The sequence below is a fragment of the Pleurodeles waltl genome, chromosome 1_1 (assembly GCF_031143425.1).
Source record: "Pleurodeles waltl isolate 20211129_DDA chromosome 1_1, aPleWal1.hap1.20221129, whole genome shotgun sequence".
Lineage (NCBI taxonomy): Eukaryota > Metazoa > Chordata > Amphibia > Caudata > Salamandridae > Pleurodeles > Pleurodeles waltl.
The window spans coordinates 941,877,991-941,898,024 of NC_090436.1; the positions used below are offsets into that span (position 1 = coordinate 941,877,991).

Below are 20,034 nucleotides of genomic sequence, written 5' to 3' on the forward strand. Positions count from 1 at the left end.
ATAACAACACAATGCAGAAATAACATACACTAAACTGACATAATAATAACTCACCAATGCAAAACAACAAACAAATATCAACATAGCTCAATAATAATGAAACTGTGTAATGTTTTATTGTATTGTATTGTTTTAGGTTGTGCTATATTTCTATATTGAGGTGCCCTGTTATGGTGCTTTGGTTTATGTTGTTATTGTGCTGTGACTGTGCTTTTTTGTGGTGTGTTGCTCTTGTGGCATGTAGTGTGAATGGGCTGCTGTGTTGTATTGTACTATGGTGGTTACTAGTTTGATGATATATTTTGTTGTGCTGTTGCACTAGTGTAGGGTTGTTCTGGTTGTACTACACTTTAGTACTGTTGTGTTTTATCATGCTACTGTAGTTGTTTTGCTGCTGTCCATTTTGTCATGGTTATTTTCTTTTGTTGTGTTTATTGCATTCTTTGTGTGTTGATTTGAGGCACATTCTTCAGTTATTTTGTGCTACATTTTGGTGTTGTCTCCACGTTTACTGTTGCATTGTTGCGTGTGTTGCTTTGTGTTGTAGGTTTACTACATTTTGTTTTGTTGAGTTGATGTGTTGTGCTGTTTCTGCACTACTGTGTGTGGTGTTGCATTATTGTGTTATGTTGTAATGTGTGCTGTTGTGTTGTTATTGTGATGTACTGTAGTTGTGCTGCCATGTTGTTGTGATTATTTGATGAGATTATTTCATTCTGTTGTGTCCTTTTGTACAGTGTTTCTAGACAAAAGTACCACATTCCACAAAGACTCCAGTGAACAATTGCAATTTGTCATTAATAGCATTTCTGACACTCACATTATCCGATTCAGCTCTTTGTGCACCAAGTACAATATATTATAAACACATACATTTGTCATTGTAATAACATAGAACCTGCCAAGAATGGTAGCATCCTTGTCCTCCCCATCCATGCTGCACATATACTAGAACTATATCTGTCACACTTCCAAATGTATGCTTGTGATACTCAAATCCACATTCAACTGAAAAATGAATCAAACATCACTCAACGCCTAGAAACCAAAGAGAACTGAATTAAAAATTACTGGCAAAGCCAAAAGGTCTCACCTGTGCAAGAGCTATTAGTTTGCCAATGTGTTTTAGCCATGTTGTACGCCAGCATGGCTGCTGTTCAGCAAGGTTAAAAGTTAACAGTGTACAGTAGAAAGATGTGGCATGGGTTGTCGTAGAGTGGAGTGGCAAAGACCAGTAGTGTTGTAGAGTAGAGTGGAGTGTCATAGAGTGGAGTAGAGTAGAAAGGTGTAGAGTAGAGTGGAGTAGAGTGGCGTAGGGTTGAGGGTAAAAAAGTGGAGTAGAGTGTCATAGAGAATAGAGCATTGTAGAGTGGAGTAGTAGGGAGTAGTATGTCATAGAGTGGAGTTGAGTACAGTGGAGAGACATAGAGTGAAGTAAAGTAGATTAGAGTAAGCTGTGTAGATTAGAGTAGAGTAGCATGTCACAGAGTGTAGTGGAGTAGAGTGGCAAAGAGTGGCGTAGAGTGTCAGAGTACAGTGGCATAGAATAGAGTGTCGTAAAGTGGCGTGATGTAGAGTGGCATACAGTGAAGTGTCGTAGAGTGAAGTGGCATAGTGTAGAGTGGAGTAAAGTATTGTAGAGTGGAGTGGCATAAAGTGGAGTGGGGCCATACAGTGAAGTGGTGTGGAGGGATGCAGATTGAAGAAAAGTACTGTAGAGTGGAGGGCTGCAGAGTGGAGTTGAGTGTCACTGAATGGAGTGGCATAGAGTGTTGTAGAATGGAGTGGCACTGAGTGGCGTACAATGGGTTGGCACAGAGTGGAGTGGTGGAGTTCAAGGTCACAGAATGGAGTTGCTGGGTGGTGTAGAGTGGAGTGCCGTAGTATGGAATGTCATGGGGTAGAGTGTGATGGAATAGAGTGTGGAAGAGTGAAGTTGAGTGGTTTAAAGTGGAGTAGAGTGTCGTAGAGTGGAGTGTCATAGAACGTCAGAGTGAAGTGGCACGGACTGGTGTACAGTGGAGTGGAGTAGAGTGTCATAGTGTGGAGTGGCATGGAATGGTGTAGAGTGTGGTAGAGTAGAGTGGAATGTTGTAGAGTGGAGAGTCACAGAGTGGAGTGTTGCAGAGTGTTGTAGAGCAGAGGGAAGTAGAGTATAGGGATGTAAAGTGGAGCAGAGTGCTGTAGAGTGGAGGAGAATAGAGTGGAGTTAAGTGGAGTGGCATCCAATGGAGTGGTGTAGAGTGGACTAGAGGAGCAGAGTGTAGTAGACTGGAGTGGCATAGAGTAGAACAGAGTGTTGTAGAGTGAAGTGGTGTGTCACATATTGGAGTGTTGTAGAAAATAGTGTTGTATCATGGAGTGGAGCAGTGGAGAATGAAGTAAAGTGGCAGGGAGGGGATTATGTAGAGTGGCATAGAGTGGAGTGGTGTACAGTGGAGTGCCATAGAGGGGCATAAAGAAAAGTTGAGTGGAGCAGAGTACAATATCATAGAGTGGAGGGTCGTGGAGTGGCATAAAGTGTTATGGAGTGGAGTGTCATAGAGTGGAAGTGGAGTGTCATGTACTGGAGGGTCATAGAGTCAAGTGGAGGGCCATACAGTGGAGGAGCGTAGAGAGGAGTAAAGTGTTGCGGAGCCAAGTGGAGTGGCAAATAATGGAGTGCTGTGGAGTGGCGTAGAGTGGGCTAAAGTGTCATATACTGAAGTCATATGAAGTGGTATAGAGTGGAGTAAAGTGGTGTAGAGTAGAATGACAAAGAGTGTTGTAGAGTGGAGTTTCCTAGACTGTTGTAGAGTGGAGTAGAGTCGTAGAGTGGAGTGGCGCAGAGTGGAGTAGGGTGGCCTAAAGTGAAGTGACATACAGTGCCATAGAGTGAAGTGGATTAGAGTGTTGCAGAGTAGAGTAGAGTGGAGTAGTGTACGGTGGAGTAGAGAATAAGGAGCAGAGAGGAATGCCACAGAGTGTAAGGCCATAGAGTGGAGTGACATAGAGTGGAGGGGCCTAAAGTGGAGTGGCCTACAATGAAGTGCTCTAGAGTGGCATAGTGTACAGTGGAGTAAAGTGTCATGGAGTGGAGTAGAATGAAGGGCATAGCGTAGAGTGGAGTAAATTGTCATAGAGTGGAGTGCCAGAGTGGAGTGGCATAGGGCAAAGTGGTGTACACTGAAGAAAGATAGCATGGAGTGTCATAGAGTGGAGTGGCATAGAGTGTCATTGTAAAGTGAAATGGCATAGAGTGGAGTGGCATAGCGAGTCATGAAATGTTGCAGAGTAGAGTGGCTTAGAGTGGAGTGTCAGAGTGAATTAGAATAGCCTAGAATGAAGTGGCATAGAGCACCACAGAATGGACTCGAATGGAGAGGCACAGAGCGGCAGAGAGTGGAGTGTTATGTCATGGAGTGGCATGTCGATTGGTGGAGTGGAATAGAGTGCAGTAGAGTAGAATGTCAGAATGGAGTGTCATAGATTGAAATGTCATAGAGTCGTGTGGAGTGGCATAGAGTGGAGTAGGGTATAATAGAGTGGAGTAGCGTAGAGTATGCATGGTGTGGTAGCATGATGTGATAGTACACTGACGTTAAAGACAGCACATTTTCAATTAAAATGAGCATTTCATTTGCACATACAGTTTTCCTGATTCACCTATATAGCGCACAAATGATATGTGGAGATGGCATCACCTGGTGATTTGTTTTGATCATATTATATTGTTTGTTTCCACCACACTTCTGAATTACAAAAAAACTGTGGTTCATTTGTACGTTCCTAATTCTGATATTTTCTGAAACATTTGCACAGTTCATTTACAGACATTTAAATGTTGTGTGCTAGAAAAAACCTTTCCTGTCCCAACCCCACTATCCAGCAAGATTGTTACATAAATCCTCTCACTTTGAAGTCAGCGAAAGAAAAGTAAACACCAAGCTTCTTTTGAAGACAAAGCCTGACATCTGACCTGTGTCTTTGAATGCACAACAATTGAAAGGCTTGTTTACAGAAAGTTAGCACTCCTGGAAGAATAGTAGGATCAATTAAAAACAGGCCATGCTCCATGACAGGGACAAAGTCACACTGGACAGCCTAAAACACATGAACTTATCAAACCGAAAACAAGCAAATGTGAGTTACAAACCACTGTTGTGTAGCCATTTTAGCTATAGATTTACACACGTTATTTTAGCAACTAGGCCTGTCCCTGTGCACTTTAACCTAAATATGTTTTATTCTAGCTCCGTTATATTATTTTAACACTAGCCACATTTGCGGTCTTGTTTTATTTTCTCTATCTAGCTGTTCTTCGCCTAGGTCAGCACTAAGTTCTTAAACAAGACATTTCTTTCACTCTGTGCTTTTCTCAAGGCTGTAGTAAGATAGGTTGCCAGCAAAAGTGGTACGCTTTGTCTCTAATGTTCACAGGAACATACACACTCTTATGAGGGGATCCTCTCTTGGAACATCAGCTGTTTTAAAACAGAAACACTACTTTGACCCATGTTTGTTAGAGGGAGATTCCAGCCAGATGACCACAACTGCATGCTGATTGCTGAGTGCTTTGCTGCCGCTGCTTATGTAGACTACAGGCCTATTGCTCAGGTATGAGGGATGATGTCTTCCTGGGGGAACCTGAAGGGCAGAATTAGAGCTTAACATGCTGTGCTCTAACATAGTCTAGGTAGGAACTATTCTTAAAAACCATAGTGACAACATGGTAGCGTTATTTTTGTGTTTTACTCTCCTTATCACAATTTTAGACCTGTCATGCTTCATTGTCCTAGTTATTGCAATACACGCTTTATTATCTAAGATGCTGTTGCTTCAATAAAACCTATTTGAACTATACTCTGCCTCTGATTGTCCTTGCATATGTGAGGCTAATGTAACTAAGAGAAACAGATGAGATCTGAGTGACCACGATTTCACTGAGGAGTCATTTGTGTCATGCGCCCGGTTGCCCAATCATCCCTGCTCTTGCATGGAGATGCGGCACTGCTAGTTAGCCGGAACAAAACCCGGATTAGGCTGACAGGTGTCACCTGGTGTGGCAGCAGACTCAGTCCCCCACAATACAAGTGATTCTGCTGCCTGAATCCAGTAATCTCATAAGGATAATGAGAACCTACGCAACATGGTGCCCAACATTTGGTCAGGCACTAATTTTCGGGTCCTCCTGAGTATCTCTGTCTCACTACATGCAAAGACATCTCAGTACTATTTACGGAGACGTCAGTGGTGTTGAGGATTTTTCTCCTCAGATAAGTATGAAGTACCTAACCAATGCTGTAGGTTGTTTAAGCTTGAACTCTAAAAGGATAATCCCCATTTGGTGTGCTTATCTCTGAACAAAATGTTCCATTTATCATGGCGAACCTGCAACGGGTAGCAATTGTAGTCAACATGCGACCATCCCTTACTGCACATTTATTGGCATGTGGCCTAACGGCCCAGGGTGGTCCTGTTACATTTGTTGTTGAGTCTCATGTAGCCTGTAGAACAGAAAATTTCTATTCTTGGGTCACATTTCCAGCAGCTGATGGGGACACAAATACATTTCACCACTATACTCCTGCAACCATACCTGCACAATATAGAGCATATGCATATCTAGAAATACCTCTATCTTATCAAGAACATAATAATTGGCTTGATGGCCCCCTACCACATACAATTCTACACGTAAGGTTAGGTCCTCTAAGAAATGATGGTCCTACCTGGCCTTTATTGGCCACATATATACCGCACTCTGACGCAGCAACCTTGATGGTAGCTGAAGTCTGCCGCTTATATACTGAGCTTACGGAAATATACAGACGGTTAGTACAGTTTGTAATACAAACATTAAATACAAACCCAGCACGTGCCGCCCTGGTGCAGCCACATGCAGTAACGCCAGGCATTAATCCTGCGACTGTACATTTGTTTGTACCCCCCAAACAAGAAGAGATTCCATTTTGGTTAGCTCAAAAAATAAATGTACCGGAAGCAGTATTTCCCCATATGGGACCTCAGGATAAGCATAGAATATTAACTATGTGCTTGCCATTTGAGATGGTTCCCACAGTAGATAACTTCAATACTTGGGGCACGGTATTTGCCACACTCTATACTTCCGCACACTGTACACAGACACTTGCCAATCTACCGGAAGTGTTAAAACAAATTCAAGATGAAAACGGTGCTGCCCCGGCCCTAGATTTGGGCAACTTATGGACAATTTTGACACAGTATCTTCAATTATATTAAGTAACCTTAAAGGGGAAGTAGTCGCACTAGCAGTGTGCATGCAGCTCCAGGACGTTTCTCTACATTATCAAGAACGTGAGCTGCCAAAGATCATCGCGGGGTATTGGTCGAGATAGTCTGGGGGCCAGATCCACAAAACCACAGTTTCAGGGTAAATCTAATAAATATTCTACCAAGCAAGCTCATGAGGGTTCTAAAAAATGCTGGGATAAAAAACAACAAACACCTAAAAAAGAAAGGGGAGACTCTGCATACGGAGACCCCACAGAATATATATAATCTCAGAAATAGAGATAATATAAAAACGCCTGACAGATATCAATATACTGATACAGGCCAATCTTGTTCCTTTGAGGACTCACCGGAAAAAACGCAGTGAGAGAGGTGGACGGTCAGAGCGAAGAACTGAGTATGTGAAACCGAGACAGGAATCACAATGCTCTACAGAAGTTTCTGTTAAAAAAGAAGAGAAACTTCCCCAACAAAAACCCCAATTTAAAAACTGTGTTTATTATGGTGTAACGTAAAAGGAGTGGGGCCACGGGTGATGACAGGGATCTAAGGGGAGTGCACAGCACTCCCCCTCAGTGCGCATGTCTGTTTGGTCAGCCGTTTCCGGTCGGCCAAACACACATGCCCACTGTGCTCTCTCCAACCCAGCACCGTGTTGCCGGGTTGGAAAGAGCAGGCAGAGGTTCCCACTCTGCTTCGGACTGCCCTGGATGGGCGCTCTGTCCAATCATAATGCTGCTTTCATGCTGCAAGCAGCATGAAAGCAGTGATAGGATTGGCTGCAGGGCAGGCTGGGAGCCTGTGCCTGCAGTGAGGACAACGGAACAGCATCACACGGCGAGTTGAGTGGCTGAAGGTAAGTTTTTAAAAAGGATCTCTATTTTTTTGGAGGGGCGTCCCCCCACTCCACCGCGTGCCATCCCTCCTGCTCCCCCGTCCCCTCCCCTCCCCCACGAACATCAACTGCTAGTAGTTTTTCTGGACTCTCCAAGACACTCCTGTCCAGATCTTGTTGGTTTCATGTAATTCACAAATGATATACCAATTTGCCAGATGAGCAGGTTTCTGGGGCCCAGAGACTCTAGAAAATTATGAACACTAGCCTGACTCCAAAAATTAACTATGTCCACTCCTGAGAATTCTGGAACTCTGAATTTGGTAATGTTGACATTTGACTGATGACTTGTATTGTGGGGAGCAGGAACCAAGAAATACCAAATAAAGGTTGACACCTCGCATCTAACTTGACTTTTACGACATGCACATTTTTCTGGAGCTGTAACACATCTTGGACTTTACATTAGTGCTATGTGATAGCCATAAGATAACACGTGCTGCACTACAAAACTCCAAACACAATAATTAATCATACATTTAAAAGTTATGATATTTATAAGGTGATTTTATCATCCTGGAAGATATTTATCAGCAGTGAATGAATGTAAATATGTGTATGTTTTTCCCTTCTGGACTTCTGAAAATGCTTGTGCGATCCACAGTGATGTCATTTTACACTTAGCTTTTTGACAAACCACTGAAGTTGATCGTCCAGTAAAATGGATTCTGTGTAGAGCACTCTAGCACCAGTGGTGACAATTGTAATCCATTGGCACACCCTGACGGGAAATTTAAGAATGTGATGGAAGATGATGTAATATATGGATTAACTGGCAAACCTTGTCGACTGAATGGAAATGTGATTGCCACTAAGTTGCTTCCTGAATGACCATTGATTGTACGAGGGCCTCAAATGATCTGATATGTGATTGCTCTGAATGAGTTGAGAGCCTTGGTTTGAGGTCTGCACTTGTTCAGTGGTAATAGTATTGATAATTCCCCGATGTTGGTCGGGTTGTTATACATCTTTTCAATAAGGTTATCTGAAAAAAGGAGTTGATTATACCGTGCATAGTTTACCAATAGTGTGTGCATTTACAAAACCCTTACACGAAGTTAGCAGGACTTGATCATTTACTTATTCTGTAGTTTAGGCACCAATTGACAAGGACTGCCCCGTGCCTCCGACTGGGGAAAAGAAAAATGAGATGGGTTTAATGTTTGAGTTATCTGAGTGATTGCTAATTACCTAAGGCCACAGTGAAGTCCACTTTTTGACCAACTATGCCACTATAGCCAGAGATCGGAAAATGCTAATCAAACCTGGTCCTTCTCCAATAAGAACAATTCTGCATGCTCGGCCAGTTAGCTGCAGAAGGGAACACAAGCAACTGAGGAAAACAAAAAGGTAATGGGTGGGATACGCAAATTAATCTTAGCCACTGGTACTTACTGTCTCTTTAGTCACCTCTTACAACTCCTCAAAAGGACTTAGGGCATACCTACTCAGTGAAGATGGGAGTTTGCCGAACTCAATTACACATAGGGGCAAAAGACATAAGAGGAACAAAAATAGGGGAAATAACATATGGCCTACAATAAAATGTGTTAAAACTACTAACAAAAAGAGCCAGACTTTCAACTATCTAAATGGAGACTGATGCGATACACAGTCACAAGATGTTAAGATAATAGTTGAACAGTATTTCCTAACACATCACCAAACAAGGCATTAAGGCCTTAATTTATACTTTTTGGTGCAAAACCGCACTAACACAGTTTTGCACCGAAACGTTTAGCACCGGCTTGCAGCATTTCTGTGCACCAGCCGGGCACCATATTTATGGAATGGTGCAAGCCGGTGCAAAGGGTAGGCTAGCGTAAAAAAAAAAAAAACTTTAGTCGGGTGGGGCTGGCAGTATGGAAGAAGGGTGTTTTGCACCAAAAAATGACGTTAGGCAGGTTAGAGTAAAATAAAATGACTCTAACCTGCCTAGAGTCATTTTCTGACGCAAAACCATCTGTACCACATGACTCCTGTCTTAGAAACGACAGGAATCGTGCCCACCACTCCAATGGCCAGCACAGGGGACCATGGTCCCCTGGGCATGGCCATTGCACACAGTGCCATGTAGGGGGGCCATTTCAGGGCCCCCAATGGCACTTAAAAAAATACTTACCTGTACTTACCTATACTTACCTTGGATAGGGTCCCCCATCCTCCGCTGTCCCTCTGGTGTGGGTGGGGGTCTCCCTGGGGCCTGGGGAGGGCACCTGTCGGCTTATTCCATGGTGTTGCACCATGGAAATAGGTCCACAGGTCCCCTAACGCCTGCCCTGACCCAGGTGTTAATAAATGGTGCAAAGCAAGCTTTGCACCATTTTTGGACCCCTCTTCCCTCCCGTGTGTGATTTTAGCATGGGGGGATAAATATGGTGCTAAGGCCATAGAGTAATTTTTTGCACGGGAACGCCTACTTTGCATCTCATTGACGCAAAGTAGGTTTCCACGTCCAAAAAATGACTTTAACTCCATAAATTTGGCGCTAGACTAAATATGGAGTTAGTTTTGCACCAAATTTGTGTTATAAAAAATGATGCAAATTCGGCGCAAAACAAGTGTAAATATGCCCCTAAGAGTACATCGGCTGACCATAGAAATGAATGAATTTATAGCAGTGAAGTAAACTCAGGCTGTGCATACTTCACAAAAACACCCAGTCACCCTTTACTATAAAGCCCAATCCTGGCAATGTGACTGTGATTCATCCTGAGCAATAGCTGTTTAAGAACTGAGCCCTCAGGGCCTGATTTTAAAAAAGTGGTGCTGCACCTAGTGCAGCGCCACTTTTCTTGTGCCCCTCAGCACATCTAAGACACGGCGCACCATGGCGGTAGTTAGGGAAACTAGCATCAACATTTTGACGCTAGTTTGGAATTTTTTCAGGATCAGCGTCAAACGTTTTTACGTTAATCTTTCAAAAAACAATTGAGGCCCATCGTAAACAATGGTGTGCCTTCTTTTAACGCCTGCTCTGTCCAGGCGTTAAAAGTGCGGAAAAAAATGACACAAAGAAATCTATTAGATTCTTTGCGCCATTTTGTCGGTCCCAATAACAAGAGAACGCCCCCTTTGCATACTTTATGCCTGACACAGGCATAATGTAGCGCAAAGTTTGCACTACTTTTAAATTTGGCGCTGCAGTTTTGGCCTCGTTAGGCCACATTAACGTTTAAAAAATTATGCTAATGTGGCTCAAGGAGGCACTAGGGGCTCTTAAATCTGCCCCTCATTCTTTGGGGCAGGCCTATTCACCATAGTGTGTGAGTAGTTGTCATAGTCCAATCTTGCACAGATGAAAATATAATGTGGAAAGTAAGGCCTGGATTTACTGTACTTCTGTATATTGACTTTGGTTTATACTCACTAGAAGAGCAAATCAATATTACTACATCAACAAATGGAGATTTTGCAAACCTCAAAGAGATACCTTCGGGACTTCCAATGCCATCAAGACTATCATCATACTTACCTATTCTTTGCAGGGACTTGCATACGAGATCCATTCGGTTAAATATTAGGGCGTTTATGCTTCTGCAAATTCATTTGATCATAGTTAGAGGTTGTGGATTGGACACATTTGTCATAACCCGTGTTGTTTAATTACTTTTTGGCTCTCATGTGTTAAAAATGACGAGGCTATAATTACCAAATTGAGAACGATACAAAGGCCCTGATCTATACTTTTTGGTGCAAAACTGCACCAACGCAGTTTTGCATCAAAACGTTTAGCACCGGCTTGCACCATTTCTGTGCACCAGCCGGGCACCATATTTATGGAATGGTGAAAGCCGGTGCAAAGGCTAGGCTAGCGTAAACATAAATGATATTAGTCGGGTGGGGCTGGCGATATGAAAGAAGGGGGTTTTGCACCAAAAAATGACGTCAGACAGGTTAGAGTAAAATAATTATTACTGTAAACAGATTAGCCTCATTTTATGGTGCTAAACCGACCATGCCACAGGACTCCTGTCTTAGAAAAGACAGGAGTCATCCCCACCACCCCAATGGCCAGCACAGGGGACCAGGGTCCCCTGGGCATGGCCATTGCAGCCTGTACCATGTAGAAGGGTCCATTTCAGGGGCCCCAATGGCACTTTAGAAAATAAAATAAAATACTTACCTGTACTTACCTGGGATTGGGTCCCCCATCATCTGCTGTACCTCTGGTGTGGGTGGGGGTGTCCCTGGGGCCTGGGGAGACCACCTGTGGGCTTATTCCATGGGGTTCCACCATGGAAATAGGCCCACAGGTCCCCTAATGCCTGCCCTGACTCAGGCGTTAAAAAATGGGGCAAAGCAAGCTTGACCCCTCCCGTGCACCATTTTTCACGGGAGTATAGATATGGCATTACGGCCATAGACTCATTTTTGCACGGGAACGCCTACCTTGCATCTCATTAAGGCAAGGTAGGTTTCCACATCCCAAAAATGACTTTAACTCCATAAATTTGTCACTAGACAGTTCTAGCGCCAAAGTATAAATATGGAGTTAGTGTTGCACTGAATTAGAGTTTTTAAAAAAATTACACTAATTGGGTGCAAACAGAGTATAAATATGCCCCAAAGTGTCTATCCTGTTTTAACATCAACTCAGGAATAACACGTCATCTTATCTATGAGCCAAGTAGCCACATACTAATTTAAACTTGCTTTTTTAAATTGAAATGCACAAGTATTTTAAATTCTATTAATTTTCTTAAAAATAGTTTCTCAAAGCAATAAGCTGTTTTGTATTTTGTTTCCATTTTCAGCTATAGAGAATAGGTTTGTGTGGAACCAGTGTATGACTTCGAGTTACCTTATATTTCTATGTGGATTCCATACTTGGTTCTTAAAGTTCTAAAGAAAATGAATTTAAACAGAGAAAAATTGTGCAGTTTTTTGTGACATCTTTAGTGAGTCAATATTGATACCCAGCCCTTTGTTTACCGTGTGGAAAGGAGCAATGTGAGAGAAGCAATTTTGAAATATGTTTTTCAGATAGTTGTTCTTCCTTCTGGAAAGCTAGCATTGAGAGAGAGGAAGAGACAATTCTGACACATTTTCCTCTCGACCATCTGTCAAGAAGGAGGTGAGAGGGTAAATTCAGTATAGCGTTCTTTTTTTACATTTCTGAAACCCCACAAATACAGATAAGTGATTTTTACTTAAAATGTCAAATATTGGGCACATGATTGAAAATTCTTTAGGGCCTAAGCCACTAGACAGCCTGAGAGTTCTGTCCTGGCAAAGAGCCCCCTTCAGGATTGAGAATTCTTCAAAATTTGGTCTCCTCATTTTCTTATGTAATATGCAGCACCTATAGGATACTTCTCTTCATGTTTACACTGGTGCAGTTATCTGATGCTCAAGATGAAGTGCCTGGAAGCCTGTAAAGGCAGTGCTTAGCTGTTGTGGCTCTCCACCCCTCTATTCATTGCAAACAAACTTCACTCGCTAAATCCACTAGGGCCATGGGATGCCAGAAAAAAAGTTTCCTTGAAGGATCCAGCTATTGCCTCTAGGTCTTGCTCCTGAAACGCAGTAAGAACTGCCAGGCAAACAGCCATCAAACTGACTCAGACGATTAGAACCATATTAGATCTATTTGAAATAACCTCAACTTGAAAATAACTTTCCTTCCAACTCATGGTTCGTGGTTTTGCAAGTACTTAATGGAGACGTTCTGATGACCTATTTCAGAACATAGGGCCAGATGTTGCAAAGGGTTTTTCCCATTCTGTGTCAATGGGAAAATGTGTTCGTACATATGGCCCATAGTAACTACTTGGGCCAAAGTGGCGCCTTGACAGAGGACCTTCAGTGGAAGTCTTGACTGACACATCCTTGTAGACTTGTAGCATTATTTAATCTTCAGCACAGCATTTGAGCTCTTCATCTCATTTGCCACGTTGAACACATAAACTCATCAATCCAATAAAATATATTTAAAGGCAACTTTCCTTTTTTTATAGCTATATCTTCACAAAGAGGCTGATGAGGTCTACTGGCAGCCCATCAGAGTCCTAATTAATTCAAAAGTGGGCGCGGGTTGGAAGATAGAGTTTAATGGTTTTAGGTGTTCATGTTCCTTTGAGCTTATAAATACCCCCAAATGTGAAGTTGACCTGTAGAGTAATAGACCTGGGTTAAAACGCCATAGTCATAACTCAAGTGGACTAACAAGATATTGAGAATCAAATTCCAGACCCCATCACGCCATTACAGTTTTGGGACTTTTTCCCCTTTGAAAATACTCTTGCCGTTGTTATCTGATTAATAGATTGACTTGTTTTTTTGGTTCAAGAAATCTTTATTGAGTTTTGAATTAAAATAATACAAAACATATGAAAGACAGTCAGGAGGGTATAATCATGTCACATGTTTATATATTCAGTGAAAACAACTGTTCCCTCCGGAGTAGTAAGGCAGCTTCAAGATAAAAACAAAGTAACATAAATAAACTAAAAAATAAAAGACAATCAATGTTCTTGAGTAAAGATGCATCTCAGGGGAGAAAAATGCCACAGGTACGTTCTCTACAAGGCTACAAGACCGTGAATCGTCCTGGAGAACAAGGTAGGATATGGGGCACCAATATATGTGTCACTCGTGCATTCTCCTAATTTGGTAGAGGCATGGCGGTTTAGTATTAGCCATGAAGTTATCAAGGGTGGACCATACAGATACTGAATTGGCTTTGCATGGCAAGGCCTGCATGTACATATTATCGGAACCCTTGATGAAGGAGATTCAATTGTTCCAAGCAGCCCATTAGAGTTTTGCGTTTTTTATCCAATTAAGAAGAATAAGTTTACACGCCAGTGTAAGCATAAGGACTATCAAATATCTAACCCTATCGTGGATTATGCAAGTATCAAGGGGAACCATGAGTAGGTACGAAATGTCTTTATCTGGGTGGACCTGGAATAGGGTTTTGATGGTTCCAATGGCCTGGTTGCAGTTTCGGCTAGTGGGTGTTTCTTTAAGTTTTAATATGTGCAAGTGAGCTGGGGTCCAAAAGGTTCCATGAATTAGCATGCATTTAGTTGAACTAGAACCAGACTATTGTAATGTATAAAGGGAGATTGCAGGATTTGTGACCAGCTCAGGGTATCATCAGCCACTAAGCTGTCCTTAACCCACTTAAAGTGAAACCCCTTCAGAAGTTTAAAGGAGGACGGTGTAAAGTATTTGTAGCTTCTGAAGACTTCGTGTCTGGACCTGGCAAGGATTCGTGGAAAGAGCGGAAGTGATGGATCCTTGTCAGTACAAGCTAGTTTATGTAGGCATGTTTTAGTTTCAGAAAATTATAATGTTGTAGGTTAGCAAAGGTTTTTATCCGTTCCCAATTGATTAATAGTGAACATTCATTGACTGGCGCAGAATGGGCTGTTTTGTTTTTAATTGCATATTCCTGCACCACTTCTACCATCTGTTTTTCAGTCATTGCATTATACGATCCGCGCTCTTGAGTCTTCTGACCTAAGATATGAATGCCCGAATACATCTTACCCGTTTGTAGAGGTTACATATTCTTGTTTATTTGTTTAATTCCAGATCGCATTAATTTCATGAACAAAACATTGGGCTATGCACATGCTTTTATGAGTATTTTTCTAAAAAAAGTAACTTACGGAGATCTATTACTATATCATTATTTTATGTTGTGTGCAACAAATACAATGCTTTCAATAAAATATATATATTTTTTTTAAAAAGGTTTAGAAAAGTAACATGCAATGTTGTTGGTATGAAACATTTACACAGGGTGCGTGTATTTTGTTGTAAGCTTTGAAAGAAAATGGCTAATATGGATTTCAACCAGGTAAATAAATATATATAGACATTTGGGGGCATATTTATACCCCCGCCCCCATATTTGTGCCAAATTTAAGTCATTTATTTACACAAATTCGGTGCAAAACTAACTCCATATTTATATTTTGACGTTAGACCTCTCTAATGTCAAAATATTGGAGTTTGCACAGTTTTTTAGATGAGTGAACCTACCTTGCGTCAATGAGATGCAACGTAGATGTTCCAATCTAAAAAATGGTGCTAACCCCATAGCCCCATATTTATCCCCCCATGCTAAAATGACGCACGGGTGGGAGGAGGGCTAAATAATGGTGCGAAGCTTGCTTTGCACCATTATTTAATGCCTGGGTCAGACCAGGCGATAGGGGACCTATGGACCCATTTCCATCGTTAAACACCATGGTATGGGTCCACAGGTACCCTCCTCAAGCCCCAGGAACCCCACCAGAGGGACACCAGACGATGGGGAACCCCTTCCCCAGTAAGTAGGGTAAGTATAGGTAAGTATTGTTTTTACATTAAAGTGCCATTGGGGGGCCAACCTCGGGCTCCCTGCATGGCACAGGGTACAATGGCCATGCCCAGAGGGACACTGGTCCCCTGTGCCGGCCATTGGGGTGGTGGGCATGAATCCTGTCTTTTCTAAGATCAGGAGTCATGTGATATGAATGGTTTTGCATCAAAAAATGATGCTAGGCTGGTTAGAGGCATTTTTTTTGCCTCTAACCAGCCTAACGTCATTCTTTTGTGCAAAACCCCCTTCTCCCATACCGCCACCCCCACCCGGCTAACATCATTTTTTTTACGCTAGCCCACCCTTTGCACCGGCTTGCGCCATTCCATAAATATGGCACCCGGCTGGTGCTCAGGAATGGCACAAGCTGGTGCTAAACCTTTTAATGCAAAACCGCGCTAGTGCAGTGTTGCATCAAAAAGTATCAATATGCCCCTTGGCCTTCACATTCACTCCTTGCTAGAATTAGATGTTACCTGGTTGCGTCTGTTCTCCAGCAGTGATGTCTCATACAGTTGCGCGTTGTGAAGAACAATGCCACAAAAAGCCAAGTAAGCTGAAAAATCCTGAAAAATAAATGTTATAAACTCAGCAGCTATAACATATATTTCAGGCCTTACGGCGCATGTGATCTGCAAAAACATAAACAAAAACAACAGAGCATACTTAAAACAAATAACCTTGAAAATCTTTGCAAGATTTGTTAGATTAAATTATGATATTTCATGACATGATTTTATAAATAGTTGCACAATTTGTATGCAACATACTCCGAGGTTTTAGTTCTAGGTTTTCACAGCACAGCTTTCAAACCGAGCAATTGTTAACAACATACATGGAATGGATTTTGCCCCTTTTAACCTTGGTCTTTCTTCAATCAGCCTATTTTAGGCATTGGCTTGAGACTTTGTTAATCACTTCTACTTGCTGCTTGGACATGTCCTTCTGCCTCCACTCAAGTGCTTGCATTTAGCTCTATGAGGGATACCTTTTGCACTGTAGTCCTCTGTCCACTCCTGCTGGCTTACTCCTGTGTGTCTCGCTTTAATACTATAATATTACCTGTCTTACCTCATTAAACCCAGACATACTGGCTTTGCCAATGCTTGTTTTATTTTACAGACTTTTTGAAATGTTTTATGCAGGTGATGTTGTTACTTTGAGGGAGTGCACCTATTTACCGTGTATTGTACAATACGAATGTCTATTTGTTGTCGGTGAGGGTTACAATCAAACCATGTTTTTTAAAACAGCCACAGACTAGGTAATTTCTGTTTCTTATACAGCATCACTGAATGGACGTCTAAAAGTTCAGGAAGAATGTATTCCTCATCAAAAAGGCTATTATTTAAATCAGGATGGATAAATTAGACCTAAAAGGGAAGGGGACAGATCCATAACATATTTTCAGAATAACCATGCTATATTAAAACTGTATTTATGTTTTTGGAAAAACTATTGATTTTCAGGAACAAAAATAGATCGATATGGTGCCAGTATATATTAAAACAAAAGAAAGTGCTGAAATCAAGGTTGGTACCGAAATATGGCACCATATCAAGAAATTCATAAATTACTCCACACCCTATTGTTTGGTAAACATATCACATTACTTTGAAGAAGATAGTAAGAAAGGAGGGAAGAGGGTAGCAGATGGAAGATGTGGGGGTCCATGAGGCGATATGTAGCATTTCATTAGCCATTCCCTGTCTGTCGTTTCCATGGACACAGTATACAGACCTTGACCACTGCTAGAGAAGTCCAATCCATTTATGTCTGCAGCACATTAGTCCAATTAAGCCAGTTCTGTTGTCTAAAATGCCTATGTGCTCTGCTGAAAAAATGAGCGACTTGATTGTAGAAGTCAATATTGCCCACACATCAGTTCAGTAATGGCCTAGTTTACGCGCTGCACCATAAAATTTAGATTAGGTCACATACCGTATGATCACATTGCCACTATCTTTAGTAAGGAAGCTGGTCAGTTTGATGTAATGTAGTGGAGTGAGAAGTCCAGTACCAGTTATGTAATAATTTAAAATATAGAAACTTCAATCTCGCCTTCTTGATTATTTTATCGTGTGTGTCTAGTAACAAAGGCTAGTCATCTTCAGACAGTTTCAGATGCAATTACTTTTGCACACACCCTGAAATCTGATGCAGTCTCCTTCTAGAAGAGGTGACCTATAAATATTTTCCACAGGCCCAATACAATGTTCTAAATTGTGCCCCAGGTCCTACTATATTCTTGGAATGAAGATTCCACTAAAACCATGGGCTGGGTATTCAGGAGTCCATGTAGACAGTGTGAGAGTTGATATTGCCAATAGAATGCACTGCCTAGTGCAAGTTTGGTCAAATTGATGATCCTCTCAAAAGTAACTTTCTTTTTTAATACCCTCCCACTTACATTTCAGCATTATTTGGTCCTAAGAGTATTAGGATATCCTGGAATAAAAGTGGGAGGAGATTACAAAAAGGGGGGTTTAGCCTTGCATGATTTTCAAAGTTATTTTTAACCATTTCAGTTTAAGACCATTTGGATGCTAACAAATTGTTCAGATGATTCTCACAAGGGTCAAATGTATAGTGCTGTATTGCGACAATTGGGGCAGAAAAAGTTCCTCTATAAGTTTCTTCTGAGGAAAATGTTTGGAATTCATTATTATACTGACGCGTCTCCTATCTGGGATTTACTCTGGAACCCAGAATGGTGTCATGATAGATAGGGTGGCCCACTCAGGAATGTGGGCTTAAACACTTGGGAAGACATGAGGAACATTAAGAACCATGTGGGTTTGCAAAATCATGTGGTCTTAACCTATGGAGCATTGTTTCAAAACAAATATCTCCAGTTACATACATGGTGAGCGTCACAGAAAATCTCAGAGGTTAGTCCACGAAGAAGCAGTTAAAGATGGCACAATGTTTAAAAAAGAAGCCAATATATGGTACTGAGACATTATTGAAGCAGAACATAAGAAAATGATTTGCAAGAGCTCATGAAAGAAGACTTATGGGAAACATCTATGAGCTTAGTTTATTCAACAGTTAAGCCTGTGCTTTTAAAAAAGAATATTTTTTTCACACTTCCTGGGGCTTATTGGATGCTTCAGAGACTGGCCAAGTTTACTCAAGCTGTCCTGAGTTGTAAGAGATGTAATCTCCCTGAGGTAAACAATATCTACTTGTTTGTTGATTGTACTGAGTTTGCATCTTTCTGGAAATGAGTAAGTAACATCTTAAGAGAAAAGGTTGGACTAGAAGACAAGGTAAATCATCCTTTAATCCTGTTTGGTGATGATCTATCATTAGATAGTGCGATCATTAAGAGCCAAACAAGTTAGATGTTTTATCTTATCCTCCTAGCAAGGAAAGAAATATGTAAGAGTTAGAGTTCTTCTATGACCCCGCACATAACAGATTGGCTTGAGTCAGTCCACTATGTTTGCAAGCTGGACCTAACATGTAAGAATAGTACTGCAGGGAAAATGTGGAATCTGTATATAATTTGGAAAGGCGGAAAGGCAGGTCCTATGATTACACGTTAGTGCTGCTGAGAAGGCGATGGGCCCCCGTCAATCGCTACTAACAATTTAGCTACCATAACAACTCAGCTTTTACTGTGGGAAACAGACTATTTTTCTTTCTAATAAAGAGGTGAGGGATAAGCTGATGGTGATATGAGGACAACAAAGTACTACCAGGATCATGAGGAAGGAACAGCTAGTACAAGAAAGCACCAAGAGTAGAGCCAAGAAGACCAGGGTCAGGAAGGACTACAACCAGGAGCACCAGATTCAGGAAAAAAATACTAGGGTGAACAGAACTAGGAAGACCAGGTCCAGGATGGGGATCAGGAGAAACTAAACAGCCCAGAAAAGAAGGACTTGGAACAGAACAGAACTATAAGGAGGACCAATGCCTAAGACACAGAACGATCTGGAAGAGAAGACAGAAGACTGATAGCAGTAGTGCATCTGTGTGAATCTAGGCCACATGCATTAGGATATTTCATTTGTAAATTGTTCTTATTCATGTTCCTTATGCGTCAATCCCCTAGAAAACTCCACCTCTTCAGCCCATATATAGAACTGGTAAGTAGCTTCTGAAAAGTCAGAGCTTTCAAAATGAATAAAAAGTCAGAACTGTTACACTCTGGCCACTGAGTGATACAAGACACTGTCTGATGCTAGCATAGTAGTTGAGGGTGGATCTGAGGGCACAGGGACAGAAACGTGACAGAGCAATTTAAAGGTGGATGGGTAAAAATGACCGAGGTCTGTGAATGATTGCAAAAAGGGGTTGAGAAACACAGATAGCTGAAGTCAAGAAATGTTTTATGGGTAACAAAGTGGGCAAAGAGATGTGGCAATCAGCAAAGGGAAGCTCAGGATCATAAAAAGGCTCTGATGAGCAGAAGAGTGGGTGATGGAGGCTCCATATAGATCATCTCAGATGACCCAAAAAGGGATTCTGTGTGACCCCCCAATCCTTGTGATGACATTCCATGTGCATGTATGTGTGGTGGGTATGTAGCAAGTGCACAGTAGTAAGACTCCTT

The 20,034-nt window shown here is 41.7% G+C and overlaps 1 protein-coding gene across 8 annotated transcripts in view; it reads right to left on the bottom strand.

Annotated features, from left to right (window-relative positions):
• Positions 1-20,034, bottom strand: part of PDE5A (phosphodiesterase 5A) — a 639,000-nt gene that overhangs the window by 265,795 nt on the left and 353,171 nt on the right. For all 8 annotated transcript variants that reach the window (XM_069230182.1, XM_069230181.1, XM_069230180.1 and 5 more), the window contains exon 5: positions 15,947-16,036. In XM_069230182.1, the coding sequence (XP_069086283.1) occupies positions 15,947-16,036 (90 nt within the window). The remainder of the gene's footprint in view (positions 1-15,946; positions 16,037-20,034) is intronic.